The sequence below is a fragment of the Urocitellus parryii genome, chromosome 11, assembly GCF_045843805.1.
Source record: "Urocitellus parryii isolate mUroPar1 chromosome 11, mUroPar1.hap1, whole genome shotgun sequence".
Lineage (NCBI taxonomy): Eukaryota > Metazoa > Chordata > Mammalia > Rodentia > Sciuridae > Urocitellus > Urocitellus parryii.
This window is the reverse complement of record NC_135541.1, coordinates 57,884,707-57,906,122: the sequence shown is the minus strand read 5'-3', so window position 1 is coordinate 57,906,122 and position 21,416 is coordinate 57,884,707. Positions and strand designations below refer to the sequence as shown.

The 21,416-nt window shown below is 31.9% G+C and overlaps 1 protein-coding gene across 1 annotated transcript in view; it reads left to right on the top strand.

The window, feature by feature from the left end:
- Pigk (phosphatidylinositol glycan anchor biosynthesis class K) overlaps positions 1–21,416 on the top strand; it is a 128,744-nt gene that overhangs the window by 41,200 nt on the left and 66,128 nt on the right. Inside the window, exons 4-9 of the mRNA XM_026409712.2 lie at positions 4,513–4,648; positions 6,644–6,755; positions 9,805–9,901; positions 12,321–12,438; positions 12,621–12,731; positions 17,993–18,165. Coding sequence (XP_026265497.2) covers positions 4,513–4,648; positions 6,644–6,755; positions 9,805–9,901; positions 12,321–12,438; positions 12,621–12,731; positions 17,993–18,165 — 747 coding nt within the window. The remainder of the gene's footprint in view (positions 1–4,512; positions 4,649–6,643; positions 6,756–9,804; positions 9,902–12,320; positions 12,439–12,620; positions 12,732–17,992; positions 18,166–21,416) is intronic.

Here is a 21,416-nt window from a genome sequence, read left to right as displayed (position 1 = left end):
AAACAAATCTGGGATTGAATTCAGACTCCATTAACTTGATAACTGTGACCTGGGGCATGTTACTTAACCAATTTGATAACCTGTAAAACAGAAGTGATAATACATTTCTCATAGGCATAATATGAGATAATATATATAATGTGTTTATTAGTATATTGCTTGAGATATATCAAGTACTTGATAAATGTTACCTATTTTTTTAGATGTTAGCTATTATACTAAACGACATGTGAATTTAATTATATGAGCCTCATGTAATTTGTCAGTATGATAGATAACATGGCTGCAGTGTGGTTGAGTTTTTATTTTTTAAATTTTTGATAGTAGGGATTGGACCCAGAGGCACTTTACCACTGAGCCACATCTCCAGCCCTTTTAATTTTTTATTTAGATATAGTCTCACTAAAGTTGCTTAGGGCCTCACTAAGTGTCTGAAGCTGCTCTTGAACTTTAAAAACTGCTTTTGAACTTGAAATCATCCTGCCTTATCCTCCCAAATCCCTGGGATTATAGGCATATACGACTGTGTCTGACTGAGTTTTCATTTTTAATACAATTATCAGATATCTGGCATCATATAGTCTGGGAAGGCTAATTGATATTTGGCAAGTTGAAAGTAATTCAGAAAATTTAAATGGTCTAGCATTAGCATATTTCTTATGATTAGTTTCATTGTACATTGGTGGTAAGAATTATTAATTTGGAGATTCTTTAGGACATGGAAGAGGAAAAGCCTAAAAGTAAATTACCTTAATATCAAGCTACTGATTAGTTCGATTTGCTGAATTTTTTTGTTCCAATAGTCATGACATTGCTGCAGAAGCTGAGTATCCTAAATAATTTGTGTCAAAGGTGAAAAAAGCAACGTCTACAAGGCAGAAACCTAGAGGGCCAGATTTAAAGAGGGCATCAGAGATCCTAAAAACACTCATATTTCCTGCTGCTTTAATTTCTGCTGTTATTATAGCTTGGAATGTTGATGTTAATGAAGGTGAGCCCAGTAATCCTAGCTATAGCAGCTAAAGATGCCATACATAGTAGTATCTGATTAATAGCATGACTAGAGAATGTCAAACAATTTTAAGGGAAGAATTTAAAAACATTTTGACTGAAATAGTAATTTATTTAAATTTCATTCAGTGAAAAGTTTTTGTTAAAGTAACACCAGTCTATTTTAAGTGAAAATTTATGCTTTTTTTGAAAATTTATACTCTATGGTCAAGAACTGTGAAAGAGTGTTCATTTATTCAAATGAATTTATTTTTTAACTCATTTGATCCCTGGGTTCCTGATTGTGTTAAGGAAGATTTTCAAGGAAGCAGGTCAAAGAATGGCCTTGCATCTTCAATGCAGGATTTACCTGTTCATTCAATGTTTGGCAAACATAATGATGGAAAAGCATTTATTTTAGATCACCCCTCTCTGTATATATTTCTCATATTAGGACTTTAAATTTATTTTTAGAGAAGTTTTAGAATTTTATTTTCATATCGATCATGATCTTTAAAAAAAATCTGTAAGTATGATAAAGGTAGATACCAACAATTGGTAAGGAAAAACACATTGATAGTTTTCTTTATGTTTGTTTTTATCAGAAAAGAAAGAAGTTATGCTTTATGAGTCTTCTATATTTAATAAGTAAATACATATGACTTATACATAAGTATATATGAGTGTGTCCTCACAAATTTTTAACCAATAGGTAGTGTACGATTTAAAAAAGGTGGAAACCATTTGTTTATATAAATAACTATTATATAACTGACTTGCCATACAGTTGCTCACTTTTTTTTATTTTGAGTTGAGAGAAGGCCACATTACATATGCTTTGTTGTGTGAAAAAGTTTTTACAGGGGCCTGAAAAGAATAAAGTGTGAGAGTTGAGTCATCACATATGGTAGTCATCACATATGGCTTGCCAAAGAATATCGTATTCTTGTATGAATTGGTTGTATTTTGGGGATTTTGTTTTAATAAGATAGAAGACAACTTCTTGTTAGTTATTTGTAGGCATGTCTAAGTATGTCTTTAAGGTAAATTATTTTGTTCTTGATTTTAGCAGTGATGGATTTGATACCCATTATGTGCAGATTTAAATAATTGCTGTGATGCTAACCTTGATAGTTAAGTGAAAAAGACATTTTAAGGAGTCAGTAAGTGAGATCTCATACCTGGCATTCAAGGAATGTTTATTGGCAAAAACTTACTTAAATATAAGGATCTGATTGTCTTTAACAGTAAGCAGAGGCTTAGAAATTTTGAATTGTGTATTGTACAATGTACTTTTGTGAACAGGTATTTCTTATGTTATTGAATTATATTTGTAATGTTGATGTCAAAATATAGAATGAAATTAAATGTAAGACCAGACCTGAAGCTCTTCTTTTAAACATAACAGTAGTCATTTCATTTTAGCAAAAATAATATCATCTTTCAAATAGGATTATTGTTTTTAAGAGTATTTCTAGTTTGGTAGTTTTGTTAGGTTTTAATTCATAATTTTATCTTGATTCTGTAGTTTTATAAGAAGTATAGCAAACCTAAGTAGCTTACTTGCATGCATATATTAAGTACCATTATAGAGAAAAATTAGCACTTAGACCAAGTAAGAATTTTTATTTTCTACAGAAAAAAAGTTCTGTGCATTTATTTTTATGATCTCATAAACAGTGAACTAGAATATGTGGTTGGATTTCTAAACCTTTGGAATTTCTTGACTTTTTCTAATTTACCCACATTATTACAGATAAGATGATTTTTAAGATATATTATGTTTGATCAAGGGTCATAGTACTTATCCTGAGGCTCAAAATTATCTGCAGGAAAAATGTTGATTGAATTTATAATTTTAAGCCGAAATTATTACTTCTTTTTGGTTAATATTGATATATAGATATTAAATAATCATTTAGTTTTATAGAGTGAAATTAACAATAAACAAATGACATGGCCTTAATGTATTCATTTAAATATTGACATTTGTATATCAGTTCATTCTTGTTTAATAAAAATTATAGGATTGATAACAACTTAATGTAAATTAATGATCTTAAGATATAAAAAAAGAAAATATATTTTCTATTTTAAGAGGAATAACTTTCATCATTCTGGGAGTATGAATCAGTAACAGCTGAAGATCTGATATTTGAATGTGGCAGGATTGGAATGATTTCAAAGTTGAAATCTATCCAATTTTCAAGAAAAAATCACAATGTTTCAATTTTGAACTTTAATGTATTTGGAACATACAGAAAAATGCAGCAGAACATTTTCTTCTTGCTGTCTCCTGCCAAACTAATTATGTATGCCACATTAATTTTTCCCTTAAGTTTTGGAAGCACAAGTATATGGTAGAATAAAGAATTTCCTGATTCATGTTCACTAGTTTTAATGACAGGATCAAGATAAGAAATATTTAAGAGGTATTTTGAAATTTCCTCTTAAAGAAATGATTTGCAAAAATGAAAATGTTTTATTTACTTAAAATCATTTATTGAATTCCTACTATATGAGAGGCTTTATTACTAAGGCTGTGTGACAGTAGTAAATAGGATGGATAGAGTACTGTCCCTCTGAAAGCTTATATTCTAATGGAATGATGGTGGGAGATGATGGGGATTTCAGATTCATAAATGTCGTATATAAAGTCAAACAAAATGAGTAGCTTAGCTAATTGGAATGATTTGAATATCTGTTTGGAAAGAAGCTTTAAGTTTGGTCAGTAGCCCTTAAAGTGAGAAAGACTTGGCGTATTTCTGGTATAGAAAGCCCAGTTGTGGAAAGAATCTAGTGATAACGGCTGGTTGGGGCTAAAGACAGAAACCAGATTAAATGAACCTTTAAGACCATGTAAATGATTTCAGTTTTACTCTAATTATAATGTGAAAAGCTGGGAAGGTTTTAAATGGAAAAGTTTTGGCTTATTTAAGTAAGATCACTCTGGAGCCTATCAGGAGAATGAACTAAAAGAGGGTGAGACCAGGTAGGGAGATATTCCAACATCTAGTGCAGAGATGATGGTAGCTGGAATTAGGGAGGAGTGGAAATGTGTTCTCATGCCACACTGATCCCACATACGGATGGATTACATGCTTTGGGAATTTAAAAGTTAAGTTATTTGGAATATCATTGTTTTAATGTGAGCTCTTTAAGACTAGAGAATGTCTAATATTACTAAAATTAAAAAAAAATGGGGAAGACAGTGTAGGTTCTTTAGCTTCCCTTGGCTATATGACATAAAGTAAACTCTTGGGAAAAAAATTAAGTTAGCAACTTCAAGTTCTGTGCATAAGTTCATGCTAAATTGCCCTATTTCTCTACTTTAAAATTTATGCTATGTAAGAATATGAAAAAAAATAATTAAGGCCCCTTTAAACATGTAGTTGGAAATTTAGTTAGTTTTAATGAGGAAAAGAACGAACATACTTGCTATATGATATAAATAAAATGTCTGTGTTTAACATTTTGGTTTTATTTAAAGAGTATATTTACTGGAACTTTTTTTCCCCCTAGTCACATTGTCCTGATGCTTGCTGATGATATGGCATGCAATCCTAGAAATCCCAAACCAGCTACAGTGTTTAGTCACAAGAATATGGAACTAAATGTGTATGGAGATGATGTGGAAGTGGATTATAGAAGCTATGAGGTAAATTGTTTAATTCAGCAAAATATTTGAACTGATGTCATTACTTTTATGTTTTAGAGACAGCAGGAGAATACCATTAATTGTCTTATTCTTTTTCTTTAAATTTAGTACCTAATTTTTGCTGAGCTTTCATGTAATTTGTCTCTGTAGTTCATACTAAAGAAATAATATGAGTAAAACTACTGAAGTATGAATGTTTCATATGTATTTCTAAGATAGGAAATTTCATATTGGCTTTTAATTAAAGCATTTTAGTGAGGTTTGATGTATTACTCCTCTTTCACAGGAAATATTATTACTTGTGTTTTACCTTTGCTCAGCAATTTCAAGTTTAGAATTTTTATAAATATATTAATTGTGAAAAAATTGTAATGACTAACAAAACACCATATGTCCACTACTTAGAGAGTAAGCCACTTTTATTTTGCTTCCAGTGTTTTTATGCATATATAATTAAAAGTAAAATGTGTATAAAATGCTATTTTAACTATATTTTCCTCCTTTGAAATTTTTAAATTTAACAGATTATGACAGTGTTTAAATTTTGAAGTCCTCCTAGATAGTTCTTCCTCTTTTACCAGCTAACCAAAAGTAAGACACAGTATCTTTATCTTTACTGAAGCATAGCTGTCTTCTAAGCTGTGAACTCCTCCAGGACATAGCCTAAATCTACATACTTTGTACCTAGCAAGTACCTATGTAGTCCTTTGTAGATACTAAAAATATTTTTCAATGAATTAAATGTATATGAATATTTGACTTTTTACTTATTTATTTAGATGCCTTAAAATATTGACCAAAAATATTTCTTCCTTGTTAGTCAGCAAGAGGTCCTATTAAAATTGATATTTTGCTGTCTCTTGGGCAAAATATAGATTAAAAGTCTTATACATACATATTCATACACATTTATGCATGATGTAGAGAAAAGTCCCACAAGAAAGCTGGATTGATTTTCTATTCGTTAAAGTTATATATGCATAATATATGACTTAGCTCTTGATTTTTACATTTTACCCTCTGGAGATTTAAATAATGCCCTCAAAGAATTCTAGAGGGCTAGAAATTCCAGGTTGGGAAATCTGGTTTAAAGTGTTACGAATTTTTTGCATGTTACAGATGCTCCTTCTAGGTGTAGTGGCTCATGCCTGTATCCTTCTAGGTGTGGTGGCTCACGCCTGTAATCCCAGTGGCTCTGGAGGCTAAGGCAGGAGGATCATGAGTTCAAAGTCAGCCTCAGCAAAAGCGAGGAGCTAAGCAACTCAGTGAGACCCTGTCTCTAAATAAAATACAAAATAGGGCTGGGGATATGGCTTAGCTGTCAAGTGCCTCTGAGTTCGGTCCCTGGAACACCCCCTTTCCCCCATAAAGATGCTCCTAATGAAATCCAAGTTTACATAATTCATCCAAAAATTAATGAAACATAATTTTGGGGGATGATTAATAGAACTTTTTTCATTATTTGTTATTGACTAAGTAGTTGTACATATAAATTGCAATAATGTAACTGTACTTATTTATAAATTCTTATATTTTGTGTCTTTCCAAAGAATTACCTATTCAGACAGACTAGTAATTTTTAAGCTTTTGGGTAAATACTTTTTATTTTATTTTTTCAGTACAAAGATTGAATCCAGGGGTGCTTTACATCTGAGTTATATCCCCACTACTTTTTTTTTTTTTTTCCCTGAGACAGGGTCTCACTAAGTTGCCCAGGCTAGCCTCAAACTTGATGATCCTCCTGCTTCAGCCTCTTGAGTAGCTGGGATTATAGGTATGTGATTATAGGCATGTGACACCACATCAGGTGCTTTTGAATAATTTTTAAAGACAATACTTTGTGTAGTATTTAAAATTTTTAAATGAGATTTAACTTATTTTTTCTCCAAGGTAGTATTTTTTTCAGGTGTCATTTCAACTGATCGATCTCTCTCTCTCTCTCTCTCTCTCTCTCTCTCTCTCTCTCTCTCTCTCTCTCTCTCTCTCTTTCTTAAGGTAACTGTGGAAAATTTTTTGCGGGTATTAACTGGGAGGATCCCATCTAGTACTCCTCGGTCAAAACGACTTCTTTCTGATGATAGAAGCAATATTCTTATTTATATGACAGGTAATTTTAGGATTTAGAGATTTCTTAGTATAATATGTTTAAACTCTTTTTGAAGAGAAATTCATGGGCATTAAACACGTTAAATGATTTGGGGTTAAAATAGTTTTTTGTCATGTAGTTCTGTCTTCTCACGATACAAAACTATTTGAAATGACATTTGAAAATGGTATAGGTTGAGCATTCATAATAAAAAAATCTGAGATCTGAAATGCTTCAAAATCAAACTTTGAGTATCAATGTGAATGCCACCAGTAGAAAATTCCACACTGACCTCACATGAGAAAGTAGGCACACTAAAAATAATGCATAGAACTACCTTCAGGCTATGTGTGTAATGTATACCTAAAACATAAAATTTATTTTATTTTAGACAAGGATCTTATCCCAAAGATATCTCATTATGTAGAAGCAAATATTTCAGAATCTGAAATCTGAAGTACTTCTGTTTCTAACAGTTTGGAACAGCAATACTCAGCCTTTATAACATTTTGTGCTATTGCTGTTTTCTTGTCCTTTTGCTCTTTACTCTTGCCTTGGTAAAGTTTACTACCTTTTACTTTGTATACTGCTAAAGCATCTCTCTTTCAGTTTTGTTTTCCTGTTAGTCATCCTGCTAAAATGTTTACTAAAAATTGCAAATTTGTCTGTCCTCTGCTTAAAACTAAAAATGATTTCCTATTGATTGAATCTCAGATTTTGTGTGTATAAAGTATAAAGATTAACTGAATGTAGACACTTAGACCTTATCTTAAAATTCTTATTCAGTTTTGTTCTGGAGTGTGGGTTCATGAAATTGCATTGTGAACATACTTATGAAATGTAAGATGTAGTAGTCTTTTGACTATATGTTGAGGAACTTTATTGGACATAAGGTTCTCCATAATATAATAGTTAAATACTATATATAATAATATGTTATGATTTTATATATTATTTAATTTCGGTCTTAATTCTTACACTTTTTCTAAGTATAAGTTCTTGGCTGTTCTGTCCTCCAGATATTTACTTAAACTGTTGCCTTTGCTTATGACGTCCTCTCAATCCACTTTGCTTATGTGACTATCCCTTATCTTTTTGGTGTTAGCTCAGGAATTTTCCTTCTAAGTCTAAGGTGACTTTTGTTTCCAGTTGCCTAGAAATACCTAGTTTACATCTCTTGTCCCAATAATTATTGATTTTGAATTCTAAGATATAATCATCAATTATATGTTTTTCATCTTTTTATGATCAGTACCTATCTTATAGTAGTATTTAGTAAATGTGAATATTATAGTAGTATTCAGTAAATGTTATCAAAAGGTATTCAATAAATATTTTAGAGAGCTTTTCACTAAATTGATAGTAAAAGAGCTGCAGAATGATTTCTTAGATGTCATATGGCAGGGTAGGTAATGATCCTAGCTTAGTGGCTTTTCTTTATCATGTTGTATTTATTTACCACTTTTTAGATTCTGTTTATTTACTTTATAAATTAGCTCAACAGAATTAATGAAGTCCAAAATCTTTCATTTTATCTTATCTTAAAATTATAAGAAAATTATATGCTTTGTTGGCAAAGAAAATGAAATACAGTTTTATAGCCTAGCGTTAGTTGATGTGTTAAAAGATTTACACATTTTTCTTCTAATTATGTGGGTTCTTTTTTAGAATAAACTCATGGTGTAGAAGACATTCCAATAGTTTAAGATACAGCTTGATAAATTATCACCCCTGAATGTCTGCCTATTTTGGAAAAAATTTTTATTGAGACACAGTTTCACCTATTCATTTACATATTTTTCTCAACTGTTTTCATCCTATAATAGCAGAGTTCAGTAGCTGTGACAGAGACCACATGGCTCATAATCCTAAAACATTTACAGTTTATAGAAAAAAGTTGCCAACATCTGTAAGAGAATATAAAGGCTGATAATTATAATGTGATAAAAAAGATAATAGCTAATAGTTATTAAGGCTTACTATACATTATGTAATATCCTAAATTTTACATACGTAAAATTTATATATAAATAAAAAATATAAAAAACAATACACACACACGCACACACACACATACACACACATATATATTTCATCCTCATAGCAGCTTGATGATTTAAGTGCTAATATTCAGGGCTGCCATATATGGTAATAAGGGTTTTACACACAAGCATATGGCTTGGAATTAAGTGGGAGTTGAAATTTAGTGTATGTTTATACTTATTAAACTGCATGCCATGCTTCAGAGTTGTGTCTAATAGGAGGGAAGAATATTCCCACTGCCTCACTAACCACTTATAACCTCACAAGAATGCATAATATCCAGAGGAAGCCACTAAAATAGTCCGTCTTTTCTATAAAACTACTGTAGTTTTTTCAGTGGAAGGTACAATTTTAATAATCTGCACAAAGGAACTATAAAAGCAAACTAGGTGTGATCTTGCTTATATGTTTCTCACTTATGGCTGAGGAAACTGAGGCATAGATTAAATTATTTGCCTAAAATAACACAGTAAATGGCACAGCTAGATTTGAATCTAGGCAGACTGGTTCTTTCATGCATACTGAATGTCACAGTCTTTTAGCCAAGTCTTATGGGATTGTTGTCAGTGATGGTAAAAATGTCAATTTCTAGGTGAGAACTGCAGTTCCTAGTATTAATAGCATTCTAAGTATATACACTGTGAATAGTATAATCATATCATGGGACTAGCTAGTGTCTTGAACTCTTTTCTCATCAAAAATGTTTGCATAGCATTTGAAAAAATTTTATGTCTGGAATAAATTTTGGATGTAGTAATGGAGCCAGTGTAAAAGTATAAATATTGGTTTCTGGAATTGAATAGAAAAACTCTTGAAGATATGTCTCTACTATTTTTTACACAGTCTATCATTATCCTCTTTTTAATTGATATGGTAGAAAATTATTTGTTTTTGTAGTAAATATTTTAGAGCATAAAACAAGTGATATTAAAAATTTGCAATAAATGAAGTAAGTATACATGTTTGGATGTGTGAAGTTTGCAATTAAAAAAATATATCTGCTTGACTTTTTGACTCTTCTTACAAGGACATGGTGGAAATGGTTTTTTGAAATTTCAAGATTCTGAAGAAATTACCAACATAGAACTTGCAGATGCTTTTGAACAAATGTGGCAGAAAAGACGGTAATTAGAAAATGACTTCTTTTCATAAAATAAATTGATACCTAAATTTTTTATGATAGATTCCTAGTTCTTATTTTATAAATTTTACCTTACTTTGATCATTTCTTCCACATTTAAAATTTGTTTGTTATACATTAAACTGTGTTTTTTAAAGGAAAAACTTAAGGGTTATTACTTAATATGAAAAAAATCGATCTTTTAAGATCAACTCTCTTGTAATTTAGCATCATTTTTGGGGGAGAGTCCTTTGTAAGCATTCTTTTATTTGAGAGTTGTTGTATATATGAGCTTACATGAACTCCAAGTAAACAATAGAACTGCTTTTAGCTTGATTGCACTTGTAGGTTACCTTCTGTACACATGGCACAAAGGGAAATGTGATGCTTATTCTGCCTTCAAAGTGTTTAAAAATCTAACATAAGAGAGAAATGTATACACAAGCATACTACAAAAATTATCACTTTTGAAATATAAACAGAATGTATGGAAGTATTGAAGAGGAAATTTTATTTGGTACTGGTTGTTTTATATAGTGCTTAAATTTATTGCATATTAGGTACTGGACACTGTGTTTTTCATGAATTATCTTAATTTCAGTAGCAACTCTGTGAGATAAGTACTATTATTTTCCAGTTTTTAACAAATGAATAAGCTGAGGCACAGATAGGTTAAGTAACTCACTAAACTTTATGCAGCTGATAGTGCCAGAGCTAGGATTTATGCCCAAGTGGTCTGATCACAGAGCTTGCTTTTAGATACTGCCTTTAATAATTTCAGAGAAGAGCGCATTACAGGGATACTGCCACATCGATGTTCATAGCAGCACAATTCACAGTTGCTAGACTGTGGAATCAACCCAGATGCCCTTCAATAGATGAATGGATATACACCATGGAGTATTACGCAGCACTAAAAAATGACAAAATCATGGAATTTGCAGGGAAATGGATGGCACTAGAGAAGATTATGCTTAGTGAAGCTAGCCAATCCCTAAAAAACAAATACCAAATGTCTTCTTTGATATAATGAGAGCAACTAAGAACAGAGCAGGGAGGAAGAGCAGGAAGAAAAGATTAACATTAAACAGAGACATGAGGTGGGAGGGAAAGGGAGAAAAAAGGGAAATTGCATGGAAATGGAGGGAGACCCTCATTGTTATACAAAATTACATATAAGAGGTTGTGAGGGGAATGGGATAATAAACATGGAGGGAAATGAATTACAGTAGATGGGGTAGAGAGAGAAGATGGGAAGGGAGGGGAGGGGGGATAGTAGAAGATAGGAAAGGTAGCAGAATACAACAGTCACTAATATGGCAATATGTAAAAATGTGGATGTGTAACCGGTGTGATTCTGCAATCTGTATTTGGGGTAAAAATGGTAAAAATGTCACATTAATTGTACCTTCTGTCATTCTCTTGGACTTTGTGGTTCAAGATTCTATATATCTTTTTCTAGGAGCATTATTAGCTGTTTACTCAGACCAAATGTCTGAAGAAAACTTCCACTAAAACCTATCTACCTCTTACTTTCACCTTCACCAGTTATCTACATTTTTGTAAAAAAGAGATTTGATTGTGTTATTCTTTCACTTAACAACAAAAGAGAATAAAATACCACTTTGGTGGCTTCCTCAAATGTACAGAATAAGAAAGAGACTTCATATGGTATCTTTACAAATTGACCCTATCCCAACTTTTTAAAAACCAGCTTCTCTGCCATACCTCAAATTTACTCTTTCTAAACTTTTTACATTGTATTTCTTCACATTAGGTGCTTTTTCTTCTGTTGGAATCTGTCCTTTCCCTAAGAGATAAAATAATGCTCACCCTTCATTGCCCATGTCAGGTATCACCTTTCTGTGAACCTTTTCAGTTCCCTCTATTCCTTTCACAGTGCTCATAGAGTACTTTGCTTTGTTAGACTGTAAACTCTTTGAGGTCAGGAATTTTTGTATCCCCAATGTAGTGTCAGGGACATTGTAGATGCAATATATGTTTGTAACACTTAGCTCATTTCAATTTAGTTTTATTTTAAGCTCTTTGAGTATGGTGAGTAAGTCACCTCCCTCTTCCCCACACATTTTTTTTTTTCCTGAACCTCGTTCAGTTTCTAGGACAGTGCCAAATTAGTGGTTGTTGAGTTGAATATTCACTTGGTTCTGAATAATGTGACATGGACAAGGGAGAAGAACTTAAGTTGAGGCACAACTACTAGGCCCTGTTCAGGTGATTTCCCTGCATAGGATTATACCTTTAACTTTTCAAATGCTAAATTTCTATTGAAGACTCCACTTTTTTTGTTAATGAAATAGCTAAGACAACACAAACATCTTATGTAATAGAAGTATTGTAAAAATATTATTGTATGATTAATACAGCATGATCTGTGACAAAAGATATTATCACTTTTCTTTCAGGTACAATGAGCTACTATTCATTATTGATACTTGTCAAGGAGCATCCATGTATGAACGATTTTATTCTCCTAACATAATGGCTCTAGCTAGTAGCCAAGTCGGAGAAGATTCACTCTCAGTATGTACATTTTCCCAATTTGTAAATGATACTGTTTTTGGAATCATTTGAATAGTTTTAGAATATACCTATTATTTTTCATTCTTAGACTTTTTAACACAGAGGAAATTTTAATTGTATTTTAAGCATTTTGTTACAATGATGCTGTTGGACAATATACATTTTTTTTCCTCTTTTCATAGCATCAACCTGATCCTGCAATTGGAGTCCATCTTATGGATAGGTATACATTTTATGTTTTGGAATTTTTGGAAGAAATTAATCCAGCTAGTGAAACTAGTATGTATGACCTTGTAAGTATTCCTTTGATTTGATTATAACACATAGGTATATTAATGTGATAAATGAAGTTGATTATTCTTTGGAACCCTCTGGATTAGAGTTTCTAATGTTGAATTATGGCCTGTTAAATTGTTTTGAATCTTCCTTCCTATTAGTATCTTTCTCTTTACCACAAAAGATCCAAAGCTTCAGCCTAGTTAACTTGCTATTCCTGAGGTATTTCCCCATTTTCATTGGTTTACTCATTCTCTTTTCCCTATCAGAAATGTAATTTTTTAAAGATTAATCTTTTGAAATTCTACCTATTCTTCTGGGGTCAAATCAGATGTATCTCCTCTAAGACATCTATTCAAATGCTTCCTTTTGGAATTTTTTTTACCTTTTCAGAATTTCCATAGAATCTTATTTATTTTGTGACAATTATTATGGTTTTTCGTTTTAAATTTTTTTATTTTATTATTTTTTAATTTAATTTTATTTTGTTTATTTTTTTATGTGGTGCTGAGGATCGAACCCAATGCCTCACACATGCTAGACTAGTATTCCACCACTGAGCCCCAGCCCCAGCCCCAGCCCTACAGTTTATCTTTTTTTTTAATGTAAATTTTAAAAATTTATATATGAGAGCAGAATGTATTACAATTCTTATTACATATATAGAGCACATTTTTTCATATCTCTGGTTGTATACATAGCATATTCACACCAATTCGTGTCTTCATACATGTACTTTGGATAATAATGATCATCACATGTGACCATCATTAATTACCCCATGCCCCCTCCCTTTCTCTCAAACCCCTCTACAGTTTATCTTTTATTGACCAGTGTGAAAGCCTTTCTATTTAATGGGAAACTCCTAAATGAAAGGAACCTTTGTTATCTATTTTTATGTGCCCTACAACTTCTGCTATAATCTTTTGACATCATTTGTTGAATTTCACTCAAAAAATCTTTCTGACTTTTCTGTGCTTATTATGTATTTTTAATTAAATGAACTTTAAGTTGCTTTTGAAAAGCAGGAATAATAAAAGCTTGAAACAACAATTCTAGGCTGAATAAATTACTGTGTGTAAATGACTTTCTCTTCTTATTTCTTTTAACTTATACCTTCCTCATTTATTCACAAACATTTGAGTGCTTACTAAGTGCCAATCACTGGCTATTCCCCAATGAATAAGCATAAGCATACACTGCTTTTGTGGAGTTTAGGAACTGAGACTGAGTAGACAGGCTCCCTCTTACCCACATCAGCCTAAGCACCTTTGCATTGATCTTTTTAATTATATAGAAACACCTTCTTTGGTAAATTTTCTTTTACAAAGGGGGTTCTGATGTAAAATTCTGAAAACGACTGCTATAGCCTGTCAAATTTGATAGAAGTACTTACTTCAGTTTCAAGATTATATATTTTGATGCCTGTTAAGTCTTGATTTGAATTTTAAAACAAAACTTATGACAATGATGCTTTAATTTCAAGAAATAATAATCACCTAAATCCCAGTTACTTTAAAAGTTTAGTCTTGCTTTTGGATTCAACATTGTATACTTTATATAATTCTTGACGTATTCTCAAAAGTGTAAAATATACGTACTTTATATTTTGAAAGTCTAATGCATTTAAAAAGTACTTCTTTCATTGAAATTATGTGGGAAAGAGTGAGGAAACTATTTTTTTAATTGTTCACAATTGTGATTTATTTTTAAATAAACATTTCTTGCTAATATCTGATCTTTCCCTTTCACCTCTGTTAAAAAAAAAAATCTATATTTTGGTACTGGGGATTGAACCTAGGACCTAAGCACTCCATTACTGAGGTTCAACCTCTACTCCCTCCTTTTTTTTTTTTTTTTTGTTTTGTTTGAAGATGGTCTTGCTGTGTTTCCCAGGCTGGCTTGAAACTCTTCATCCTCCTGCATTAGCCTCCTGACTAATGTAGGTGTGCACAAATATGCCCAGTTCCATTTTAAGATTTAAGGATAACTGTTTTAATCTTAATTCAATCAGAATGGCCCATATTGTTGCAGTATAGTAGTACAGTGATTTGACATATCTCTATATCATTTTTGTAATAATAGTTATTTTTTATTGGATTATGTGTATGCAGTAAAATTCACTGAGAATCAGCTGTATTCTGAGTATCATATATATTGGGTGTTTCAGTAACCACAAAATTAGAGGGCTTGGTGTGTAGCCCCTAAATTCATAGAAAGCAGTTAGCATATTTATAAATTGTTACCTGTTATATGAAGTCTCTGAACCCTCTAGGTAATATTCCTTTGTGAATATATAACTCTTGCATATGCTTTTATTATACTTTTATTGTTACACTATCATTGTTTAGATTTGTGATGTATCCTTCTGCACAAGAAAGTGTTTTCTTTTTTGTTAATTTTTCAACTTTTTAAGTTATTATTATTTTTTTGGTACCAGGGATTGAACTCAGGGACACTAGATCACTGAGCCACATCCCCAGCCCTATTTTTTGTATTTTATTAGAGACAGGGTCTCAGTGAGTTGCTTAGCACTTCGCTGAATTGCTGAGGCTGGCTTTGAACTCGTGATCCTCCTGCTTCCGCCTCCCGAGGTGTGGGATCACAGGCGTGCGCCACCATGACCAGCTTTAAATTAATTTTCAATTGGCACAATATATGCAATAGTGGGATACTTTATGATATAATTATACATGCACATAGCATAATTTGGTCAGTTTCATTCCCCAATACCTCCACTTTGGGTCTAACCTTCTTAAATAAAAGATGTAAGGACTATGCTTTATGCATCTTAATAACCACTTAACTTGATTATAGTACCTGGTCTATTTGTAGATGCTCATTGAATATTTATTGAATGAATGAATAAACATGACAGCAATGCATATATATATAGTTCTTTTAAATACATTTTTCATAGAGGAGGTAAATTTTTAAGTTTGAAGGGAAAGAAATATAGCACACTTTAGGGAAATGGAATACTTGCAGATGGACAAAAGTTGCAAAAACAGGTGATTCTTCAGTAGTAAACATATAGCCTGTCTGGAGTATGGAGATTCTGTTAGTAAGGGGGATTATTGAAAATTAAACTTAGTAATGTAGGATTTATGGTCCCTATTGTAGAGGTTAAGGAAATCAGATTGATATAATAAACATTCTTGAAAGGAAGAATGACTTCATAATAAGTGGAAGTATATTTATTTTAGTAACAAAGAATAAGGTAATACTACTCAGTGTTTCTCAAGCTCATTTGACTATTTTTTCTGTTTTCTTCTGCTGGGGTACCTAATAAAGCCTATCAAATTGCTTTCACAGGAATGTTCTCAAAGGCATTCAGTATACCTGGGGCTTCAGTCTTATTTCTGTTTATCTTATCTTTTAATTTGTTTATTCAACCTTTCATGTGTCCTTCCTGTTGGACATTTCACCTTTTTGAGCTTCTTTCTTTTCCCCTTCCTTTGCTTTTAATTTATGTCTTATTTCCTTCTTTGTATTTATTTTGTATTTTCCTTTTCTGAACAGGGAAGGCAAAGATTACTGATAATGTGATGTTAGTTAAATTGCTTAATCTCATTGAGCCTTAGTTTAAAATGGAGATGTATACTCAGAGCTATTAGTAGGCTTAAATGAGAGTCTTTTCAAATTGCTTATCATGTTTCTTGGAACACCTTGTGTTTCATAAACTTGATGCTCAGTTCTTCCCCACCTCTTTCCCTTCCTATTGGTAATTACCTATGAAGCTGGTCTTGTCTTCACAGGTGGGAGGTGCTGTGGGCCTGAATACTTATTGGTAGGCTTGTGATTGTTTCTTTCCTATACCCTGTGCTTCAGCCAAACTAGATTGTTTTATGTATCTCTGCATTGATCCTATATTTTCCTTTCTATAAAGACTACTTTTTCAAACATAGCTTAATTCTCACAATATCTTTTTTTCTCTTCCTCAAACTATAAGAAATTCATCTTTTTCTGAAGTAAAACCTGTCATTTTCCCTACCCTGATATGTTTTATTTATCTCTAACCTAAGACATAAAGCCTTTACAGGAAATTTTATCATTCTTTGAATTCTCTATGGAAGGTAACAGTGGGAACTATATGAAACAGATACTTTTTATGCTTTGCAGAATGGCATAATTTATGTTTGTTCTTGATAATTCACTGATGTTGAATATCAGATATAAGATTAACACAGAAATTTTTGTGGCATCTGTATAAGTGGTGAACCATTTATAATGGTTTTCACATTATATTCTTTGGAACAATAGAGTGTCTGTAGAGGTGTTTTGGGTTTATTTTCATCATTGATAAACAAAATAAATTGATTTATAAAATGGTACAAAATTGCACAGCAAGAGCAAGGGGTTAGGTATTGGGGAGGTTACATGTCACCTACTTGAAACCCAGACTTTCTCCACTTAAATTTTTTTTTTTTTAATGTACTTGGCTATCATGTTACATTTTATTTGAACTTTGAGCCTAGAGTCATGATTTCAAAATGTCTGAAAACCATTCAGGTAGAGAGAGTACCCTTCTGAAGTGGACTTAGATATACACAAACAAAAATTTCTGTTTTCATAATGCTGATTGTGAAATCTTGATGGATTTAGGAGTTCAAAATATATTTCGTAGCATATGATTCAAGAAAATGAATTTTTTTTCTCTCCAAGGACAGCTTCTCTTTTTTCATTGTTCTGATGTCTATATATCTGTATAGTTGTTATTTTAGAATATCAAATATTATAATAGGAATGAGACATATATTTTTCCCCCTGAAACTGGAGATTGTACTATGGGTACACTGAGCTACATTCCCATCCCTTTTTATTTTGAGACAAGGTCTTGAATTTGAACTGGCCTTAAACTTGCCATCCTCCAACCTCACCCTCTTAAATTGATGGGATTATAGATAGGAGGTGCCCAATGAGACTTTAATCTTTAGAACCAGTAGCCTCTTTATATTTGGGGATCTTTTTTTTGTACCAGGGATTGAACCCAGGGGCCTTAACCACTGATCACCTCCTCAGCCCTTTTTATTTTATATTTTGAGATGGGGTCTCACTAAGTTGCTTAGGGTCTTGGTAAGTTGTTGAGGCTGGCTTTGAACTTGTGATCCTCCTGCCTCAGCCTCCTGAGCCAACAGGATTATAGGCATATGCCACCATGCCTGGCTTGGAGAGTTTTAAAGATACATTACAGTTTTCTATATTGTGTCACTGAATTTAATAAAAGTTGTATGTATATGTGTGCATGCGTGTATTTATTAGTATTTTATTTTTCCAGTTTCAGGTATGTCCCAAAAGTCTCTGTGTTTCTACTCCTGGACATCGTACTGATCTTTTTCAGAGGGATCCTAAAAATGTCCTGATAACTGATTTTTTTGGGAGTGTACGGAAAGTGGAAATTACAACAGAAACTATTAGTTTGCAACACGATTCAGAAATCATGGAAAGCAGGTATTCATCTTAAATTGTTATTTGAATAGTCTAGTCTCATAATTTGTAAATTTTTATGAAACACATCAAGAGATGAAAGTTATTGTTTGTCTGTAGTTTCACATTTCTACCCATTATTTATTTTATATAGGCCACATGCTTTACAGATTTATGGACAAAAACTTAATAATAAATATTAGTGGGAAGTTAAGATTATGATTAAGATTATGTTGGCATTTTAAAATGCAGTGTTGGTAGTAGTGCAGTGTGAGACTTGCTAAGACCTAAAACTTTGCCCCTAACTGGCCATTATAGAGCTATACTTTTCACTTTATTGGAACTCTTGGTAATTCATTAGGGAGAGGCATAAGAGAGATATAAGCCAGGTACTTCCTTTTTGAGGAGTGGATTGTTGTGCATGTATATTTGTGTGAGACAGGTTGAAAGAAATTGGTTAACTTCGGGTAAATTAATTTTAGAAATATTTATAATGTTCTTTTTTTCCTGAAAGGCAAAAATATCTCATTAAAATTAAATAATGGCTTGATTAATAGCCACTTTCTTGAAATGTGTAACAATATATTTTATTAGCTGTATAACTTAATTTGTATTGTCTAATGCTATTGTCTCATGATATCATACTCTAGGGAACTTCCCTGGCTTGTTAAATGGCAACATATAAAATTCTTACAGTTTTGAACATTTCAGAGATTTCTTGTTGAACTTAGAATATGGTAGGAATAAATCCAGAAACTAGCACAAAATACTTATTTATTTATGAATATTTAGAATTGATATTGCTACCTGTTCTGGGTATTCAAAGTCTTATATTTTTTCTTTTCCAATTTCCTATTGCTATTGGCTTAAAAAAGGTGTTAAGGCAATAGATTAAAATCCTACAGCAATATTTATTACCTTTATTTTTTGTTTAAATAACAGCTTTCAAATTGCCTCTGTAAAAATGGCTAAACGGTACTTTAACAAATGAGTAGTATGTCTTTTACTAAATTCATTCTATAATTCTCCTCGAACTTGATTCTATAAATATAATATTTGTCCTTGCCCTTCTCTGAACCATCTGAACATTAAATTAATCTCCTTTATAGGCAAGGACCATCTTTTTACTGCTTTACTTATTTTCTGTTCTCTCAACATACAATATTAAATATATAGTGATTGGACAATAAAAAATTGTTTCACTGGAATTCTGTTATATGTTCTGGAAGAATGGAAATTTTCCTCTTCAGTTTTCTCTGTGTATTAATTTGAAAACAAAAATTGTTAGTGCTGAAGAGATCTTAATTTATTCTTGTGGAAAATATTTTAAGCTTTAAGGCCAGACAGCAAGCATTATTGAATTAGAGCACCCTCTAGTGTTTGTAGATGAATTTTATTTAGGTTGTTTACCAGGTAGTTTCATAACTCCTAAGCTGGATCTGGTGGCATGGGCTTGTAATCTTAGCCATTCCCAAGTTTAGGCAGGAGGAGTGTTGTAGTCTAGGCATTAGGGGTAATAGGACAATATAAGAGACCCCATTTTTTAAAACAAATTTACTTGTATACTTTATTCAACTAATGTATGAGAATTTAGTTCTCATTGTGCTCCCAGGAATTTTTTACATGAATGTTACAGATATTATCTCATTGTATAAAGGTTCTATTCACATGTATTTATGAATGACAATTGGAAGTTCTTTTAATAATCTTTTTTCCTGCCCTTTTTATTGGTGCATTACAGTTGTACATAATGGTGGAATTTGTTGTTACATATTAGTATGTATACACACTATAACAATATAATTTGGTCAGTTTGGCTCCCCAGCTCTTTGCCTTTCCCTTTCTACCTTTCACCTCCTGGTTGCTTTCCTCTGTTCTACTGATCTCCCTTTCATTTTCATGAGATCCCTTCCTCTCACCTTTCTTTTCCTTTTTTCTCTAGCTTCCACATATGAGAGAAAACATATGATCCATGACATTTTGGAGTTTGGCTTATTTTGCTTAACATAATGTTCTTCATTTCCATTAATTTTCCTGAATGACATAATTTCACATTTCTTCGAAATTAATTTTAGGATTGTTTTTTTCTAGTTCTGGGAGGAATGTCATTTGTATTTTGATGGGATTTACATTGCATTTACAATTGTAACATTTATAAAAAAAAAAGGCCAGTGTCAAACAGTGTAATCCATTGTTTGACACTGGCCTTTTTTTTTAATAAATGTTACAATATCGATTTTTTTTTTTTAGAGAGAGAGAGAGAGGGAATTTTAATATTTATTTTTTAGTTTTCGGCGGGCATAACATCTTTGTTTGTATGTGGTGCTGAGGATCGAACCTGGGCCGCATGCATACCAGGCGAGCACGCTACCGCTTGAACCACATCCCCAGTCCAACACTGGCCTTTTAAAAGATATTTTGTATATCTTGTTTTGATAGTATGGCCATTTTAACAATATTAATTCTGCCTATCTGTGAACATGGAGGTCTTTCCATCTTGTGTGTTTTAAATTTCTTTCTTCAAAGTTTTATGGTTTTCATTGTAGAGTTCTTTTACCTTCTAGTTTAAACTTATTCCTATTGTGAATGGAATTGCTCTTCTGATTTCATTCTCAGCAGAATTCATTGCTAGTTTATAGGAAAGGTATTGATTTTTGTATGTTGATTTTGTAACCTATTACTTTGCCAAATCTATTAGTTCTAGCAATCTTTTGGTGGAGTTTTTGGATCTTCTAGGTAAAGGATCATAACATGTGCAAATAGTGATAATTTGACTTTTTTCTATTTTTATCCTTTTTATTTCCTTCTCTTGCCTAATTGCTCTTGCTAGAATTCCTAGTACTATATTAAAATAGGAGTAGTGAGGTAGGATATCCTTTTCTTTTTCCATATTATAAAGAAAATGCTTTCAGTTTTTTCCCATTTATTGTGCTTTGGGTTTTTCACATATAGCCTTTATGGTGCGGGGGTAGCTTCCTTCTATCCCTAGATTCTTCAGTGTTTCTGTCTTGAATAGTTGTTGAATTTTGTTAAAGGCTTCCTTTACATGAAAGCTTATTTAGAGAACAGCATATTCACCAAAAATCAGATATCAACTATTTTGTTAAGGAAGTTATAGCCTAGAATGTTTATCTATTTTGTTCAAACTTTAGTTTGAAAATATCAATACAATATTATTAAAATTGGTAGTTATGCCTTAAAAATATTACTTCTACATATATTTTAAGGAAACAGTGTAATCCATTGGTTGACATTGGCTTTTTAAAAAGTATTTT